The sequence below is a fragment of the Accipiter gentilis genome, chromosome 1 (assembly GCF_929443795.1).
Source record: "Accipiter gentilis chromosome 1, bAccGen1.1, whole genome shotgun sequence".
Classification (NCBI taxonomy): domain Eukaryota; kingdom Metazoa; phylum Chordata; class Aves; order Accipitriformes; family Accipitridae; genus Astur; species Astur gentilis.
This window is the reverse complement of record NC_064880.1, coordinates 33,276,011-33,281,850: the sequence shown is the minus strand read 5'-3', so window position 1 is coordinate 33,281,850 and position 5,840 is coordinate 33,276,011. Positions and strand designations below refer to the sequence as shown.

Sequence of the window (5,840 nt, the reverse complement as noted above, 5' to 3'; positions counted from 1 at the left end):
AAATATTCTGAAATTTTGTTATTGAAAAACAATTGGGAATATTCTTCAAAAAGATATTTTAAATGGTTATTTTCATTATTTATGAAATGCTAGAATTCTAAACAATTTTTCACTGGGTTTTCCAAGTGTTGGATATTTTTACTTTTTACACTATATTTCATTTTTCTGTACTTCTATATTTGTGTTTTGAGAAGGACCATCATTAGTTTTCAGTTCACTTCTCTAGAAGTTCCAGGACTGAATTATGTTACACTATCACATTAAGAGTTTTCTTTCTTGTTGCAGCTGTCTATTTAAATATTCTGTGAAAAGGAAAAAGCTCTACAACTAAGAGAGAAAAAAATAGTTTTAATCAAAGCTGAGTACTGTGACAGTAATAGTCTTCCTGATAAACTGCAAGATACACAGATGATTTATCTGTAACTAGTATTTTTCATACTTTAATACATTATACTCCAGGCTTTGCCCTGTCTTAAGATTTCCAATGACAATGATAAATAGTCCTTCACTGCAACATGCTTTATGTAATAAAGCAAAGTGACTAGTCTGTTCTAAAACATCCCCAGTAAAACACTAAGGCTGGTAATCTTAGGAGTGTTACTCATTCACCACTGCAGTTCGAGTTTCAGGCCTGCTTTTCTGCCCAGCTGGGTGTTTTGGGAGACAGGAACCTCTGGGCTACAGAGAGGTTCTATTTCAGGTCTCTAGGATTTCTCATCAAATCAATACAAAGTTCTTACTTGCTCCTATTAAGAGCTTTATTCAAGAATAGCATGCATGTCAAATGGTATTATTACTAATAACAGAAATAGGCATCCAGACAAGAATCTGGAATAGGCAGTAAAATACATAGTTTAACAGACCAAAAGAAAAACAACCATTTACATGCATGAAAATGAGTGATAACACTGGAGAGTACAAGACAGGGTAAAAGTTAAGATAGTGACGTGTGACACAGGTGACTGAAGTAACTGCTGAGTTCCAGCACATTATTTTGTTAGGTTTCAGGCCTATTCCAACCACACACAAACCTGAAAGACACTTCTATGCCTTTGGAAGAGAGACATAAATTACAGGAAGTACTTTAGTATCTTCCTGAGGTAGCTAAATAGAGATCATTACATCATTAAGCTACTTGCTATTGGATCAAAATTTACATGTCTGAAGACATTCAGTTAAAGAAATAGTCAATTATATTGTTGTTCAAAGAATGATCCAAAATGTCTGTAGGTAACAGTGGACTAAAATACAGTTTTCATTATTTTTCTTTATTTAGAAATTAGAGCAAGACATGGATAAATACATACTTTCACAATACAGGAAGGAAGGAAAGGAGTGCTCTACAGCTAGAAAAGAGAGGTATAAACTAGTTTCATGCAGACTATTTATAAGATAGAGCAGTGAAAGCTTTCCGGATGTTGGCAACAAATGCAGAAAAATTGTTAGTTTCTCTCACTTTGAGCTGGAACTCTGCTATACAGTCCAGAGGAGGAGTACAGGAAGTCACTAAAATGACACAAATTTTCCAAAGATTAGACTATTAATAAAAAAAACAACACACAATAGTAGTGTTTTTCCATGCTTATGAAATACAAATGTAGTTTGTTATCTTTGTATGTTTTAGCTTCCTCCAGTATTTTTGAGTAGCCTATTAAATAATTTTCTTTGAGCAAAGACAAAGCTTCAAAGAGCATACTTTTTTTTCTTTCCAGACCTCCCACTCAGTGCTGTGCTCCTACTTGAATTGTTACAGCAATTCCCAGTAATCTATAATCTGCTCAAAAACTGAAACACATTCCTAAACCTTTTTGTTGCTCTGCACGTAAACCAATGTAGCCCAGCATGCAATAAGCTTTTAACTTCCGCACAGTTTAGATTTGAATTAGTAAAACCAGAAACCTATTCAGTCCATACCTAGAGTCACAGAAGAGCAACAACGGCATCCATCTAGAAGCTACTCAGCCCAGTACTTAAATTACCACTGCTGTTCTTTGTAACAGAAGTAAGATCTGTATTGCAAAACCAGATTTAAGATCTGAAAGGCTGTACCCTCACAGAAAAGGAATGCTGGATTTCAAGTTTTAATCTTTTTCCTATGTCACACAACTGTAAGAATTCCCCCCACAATAGTGGGGAACTTAGTTTTTTCTGCCCTCTAGGCTTCTCAAACAGGTTGAAAGATGCCTGTCAGCATAAACATTCACTCTAGCATAAAGAGAAGAAGCAATAAACTACAAACTCAAGCATCTATCTATCTAACTCTATGTATCTCTTCTCTCTCCTTGCTTTGCTTGATACAAAGTAAACAGCAGCTCCACAAATGGAATGGAGATAAACAGTTGTACTTTCATATAAATTAACAAGAGAAACTTCCTTAAAGAATACATTGCCATTGCAAGATTTTTTTCATTCAGAAATTAGAAGATAGATTTACAACTAAACTGCGCTTTACTCCTTTCCCCCTTTTTCCAAATAGGGGCATCAGATTCTGTCCTCTTGCTTCAGTATTCAAAATTCACATACCTTCATAATCTCCCTGTTCATTTATGGAAAGGGTAAACGCGTATGGCTTGTCAGGATCTTTGTGGTCAATGTGTCTGAATACAAACTGTAATTGTTCATCTAAAGCAAACAAACAGACTAATTAACACCATTAACCTCTCCTGGAGAGTCACAATGATGACTAAAAATCACAATATGAAGCTACAGTTTCAATTAATATTCTTGGAACACTTAGAAATAAAGCAACCCCAATCTCTTTGAAAGACAAATGCATTTAACATACCATATTTTGCCGTTTGAGAGACAATGGTAATACCTGGGCTAAGACAATTCTTCAGTTGTGTAAACTATCATGTTCTTCACTGCACAATCCAACACTAACCACACTGTATCACTGCACATGGAAACTATGGAAACTACAGAAACTTACTGTGAATTCTGCGTATCTCCAATCCAAGCCGCTCTTCAAACAATACTTTAGACTTGCATAGTCGTTCCACTCTCTCCTTAGTGGCTTTGTTTTTAGAAGATATTACTAGAATGTTAAAAGCCACTATAAATATCAAAGTAAAGGTGAATAAAGCACATAAAAAAAATTTACAACAGTAGAAAAGCCCACCAAGAACAATTGTTGAAAACAATTTGTCCTCTCATTAAGAAAATGTAAGTCTTATCCTTTTGCTTACTTACTTTCCTTTTTCTTCATCAACTCTTCTTTAAGCTCTTGGATGCTGTCAGTCAAGCCCTTCTTCTGCTCTTCTTCTTGATTTACATTAGATTTTATTTCTGCCAAATGCTCTTGATTTTCTGATATGCGTTGGCTCTGCTGGAGAATCTCTGAAAGGAGGCAAGAAAATATGAACATATACGGGTGATTCATTAGATCCCTGCTATTTAGTACTTACCTATATAGTTTGAGATGATTTAGCATGCATTTCACTAGGTTTTATTCAGATATCTCAGCTGAAGAGACAGAACTATGTAAGTATGCGTAACTATGCTAAGAGCATCAAATAAAAGTTATAGTGTAAATTAATCAAAAGAGAAGCTATTAAGTAGGGAGCTCCTCTGATACTTCAATCATTAGTATTAAAACATTGTACTACAAACAGTAACTTGTTCCTGGTACCAGCACTATATACATCTTCAAAGCAGGAAGATGGTGGATCCTGTCCAGACAAATAATTTGACAGAAAGCAAGGAATGGAAACACTTGAGTGATATTAGAGTTGCAATTATTTTTATCTGATATTCTGAAGTTTAACTCCAATATTCAGAGAAGTTAATCCTAGAATACAGTCAGCCTATCAATCTATTACTGACGTGGAAGAGGCAGAAGTAACCTCACAATATTTAACTTCACTAGGCAATTTGATTTACTTTTCCTATTGCAGTCGGCAAGTTCTGGTACTTTGTTGTTTTAAATACTTAAGCTCCAAAACCCCACTATACAGACAACTTCAACTAGACCTTTATCTTTTTGCATCATCAACTAAGTTTCCCAACAAATTGCTTTTAACTTGGAATTTACATCCTGTAACCAACCTAATAGGTTTGGGTTTAATTCCGTCTTCATTCTGAGGTTCTTTACCTTTTAAAATAGGAAGTTAAACATATTATTCTCTATTACATTAATGTAATGCTCTATTACATTAATGTTAGAACCGTGAGACACAATAAATAGAACACCATACTGTACCATTTCTATACTCCTGAATTTTATCAATCATCAGGTCCCCTTCTTTCAGCTTCTTGGACCACTTCTCTGCAACGGAAAGTTATTTCAGTTATCTGAAGAAGTTTGGTGATAACTTGGAAGCTGTAGAGCTAACGGGTACATAGAATCGTTTTACCTGAAAGCACTTTTATGGACTCCTTGCACGAATCTCTCAGCGCTAAAGTCTGACTGATCTGTTCAGTGCCATAAACGCTTTTTAATTTGGTCCAAAACTCTTTCATTTCTCTTTCAAAGAGGATTATTTCATCTTCCGTCTTTACATTAGCCATAGCGCTGCAACGAACACGTAAACGAACAGAGTCAAGACACACAAGACGGCTGCAGCAGTTGTAACTCACAAAGACAGGATAAACGTTCAGGGCTGGTTTTAGCCCCTCGGGTCGTTGTTAAGACCTCTTCCCGCAACTTGGTTTTTGTCGTTCCCATCACCACAATAAGCAGGAGCAGCGGCAGCTACGTTTCCTTCGCTACTCCACCGGCGATGGGTTACCTGCGTCAGGGGGAGGCCCTGCACTAGCGCTGGGGACCGCCACGGTACCGACAGCCGCTTCCAGCGTGCCGGCAGCCCCCAGCAGCCCCGCGCCCTCCTGCCGCCGGGGCGCTCCCAGCCCTTCGCCGTCCCGCCGCGGGGCTCGCACCCAGCCGGGACCCCCCTCCCCACGCCCGCAGCGCGGCCCGAGGGGCGGACGGGGAGTTTCCCCCTTCTCCGGCCCCGCGAACCAGCGGCGCCCCGGGGCGGTGGTGCCTGCCGAGCCCCGCACGCAGCAGCCCTGCCCGGGGGAGCGGGGCAGGGCGGGAGGCGACGCACCGAGGCCGAAGGCGTCCCCCGGCTTTCAAACCGCCCGCGCCTTCCCGCCTCCCCAACGGCTGCGCCTCTAACTGGGCACCGCCTCTCGCCCGCCTCGCAACAAGCGCACCGCTGATTGGCTCGGCCATCCTTCCTGCCGCCACTCGAGCCGCGGGGCGAGCTGGGAGCTGCCGGCGCCGTTGCCGCGGTAACGGTTCCCCGGCCCCCCCCCTCCCCACCCCCCCGGGGCGAGGCGGGGCCGCCATGGCGGGCAGGGCTGGGTGGCGCAGCTGCGGAGCCCCTCGGGGCTTGCGGCGGCGGTCGGTGCCGGTGCCGGTGCCGCGAGGGAGAGGCAGCTGTGAGTCGTTCTCCTTCCCCGGGGAAAGGCCGGTTAGGGTTGAGACGTTTTCTCAGGGCCGGCTGAGAGGGCGGCGGCTGGGCTGGGCTGGCTGCGGCGCTGGGGCGCGGGGCCGGTGGAGGTGAAAAGCCTGGTGCGGTTTGGGCGATTTACTGTCCCGCGGTTAACGAAGCCGGGCTCGAACTGGGGAGCAGGCTAGCTCCGTTGCGCTCCTCTGAAGCTGGAACTTGTTTCCAGCGTTGAGTTTATTCACGGAACGTGCCTGGGGTAGCCTAGTTTTGTGACACTCCTCAATTGTCTTTTTAATTCCCCAAGCCTGAATTCTCTCATGAGTGTGGAGCTATTTACCTGTCTTTATGATAGGTAAACCATAAAAAATTACCTATCATAAAATTAGCTATCTTTCAGGTAGATCTTTATGGTAGGAGGCTGACACACAGAGGTAATTGCAGTCC

General features: G+C 41.9%; 1 protein-coding gene across 2 annotated transcripts; it reads right to left on the bottom strand.

The window, feature by feature from the left end:
• Positions 1 to 437: 437 nt before the first annotated feature.
• On the bottom strand, positions 438 to 5,111 carry SPC25 (SPC25 component of NDC80 kinetochore complex). Of its 2 annotated transcripts, none has more exons than XM_049802704.1 (7): positions 4,731 to 4,852; positions 4,356 to 4,513; positions 4,202 to 4,267; positions 3,193 to 3,339; positions 2,933 to 3,037; positions 2,524 to 2,622; positions 438 to 1,506 (listed from the first exon to the last, which is right to left on the bottom strand). In XM_049802704.1, the coding sequence occupies exons 2-7, from the start codon at positions 4,507 to 4,509 to the stop codon at positions 1,382 to 1,384; spliced, it is 696 nt and encodes a 231-aa protein (XP_049658661.1). In that variant the 5' UTR covers positions 4,510 to 4,513; positions 4,731 to 4,852; the 3' UTR covers positions 438 to 1,381. The 2 variants fall into 2 exon arrangements, with proteins under 2 accessions (XP_049658661.1, XP_049658656.1); XM_049802699.1 differs by lacking the exon at positions 4,731 to 4,852 and adding an exon at positions 5,049 to 5,111 and having other exon boundaries at positions 439 to 1,506.
• Positions 5,112 to 5,840: the final 729 nt, after the last annotated feature.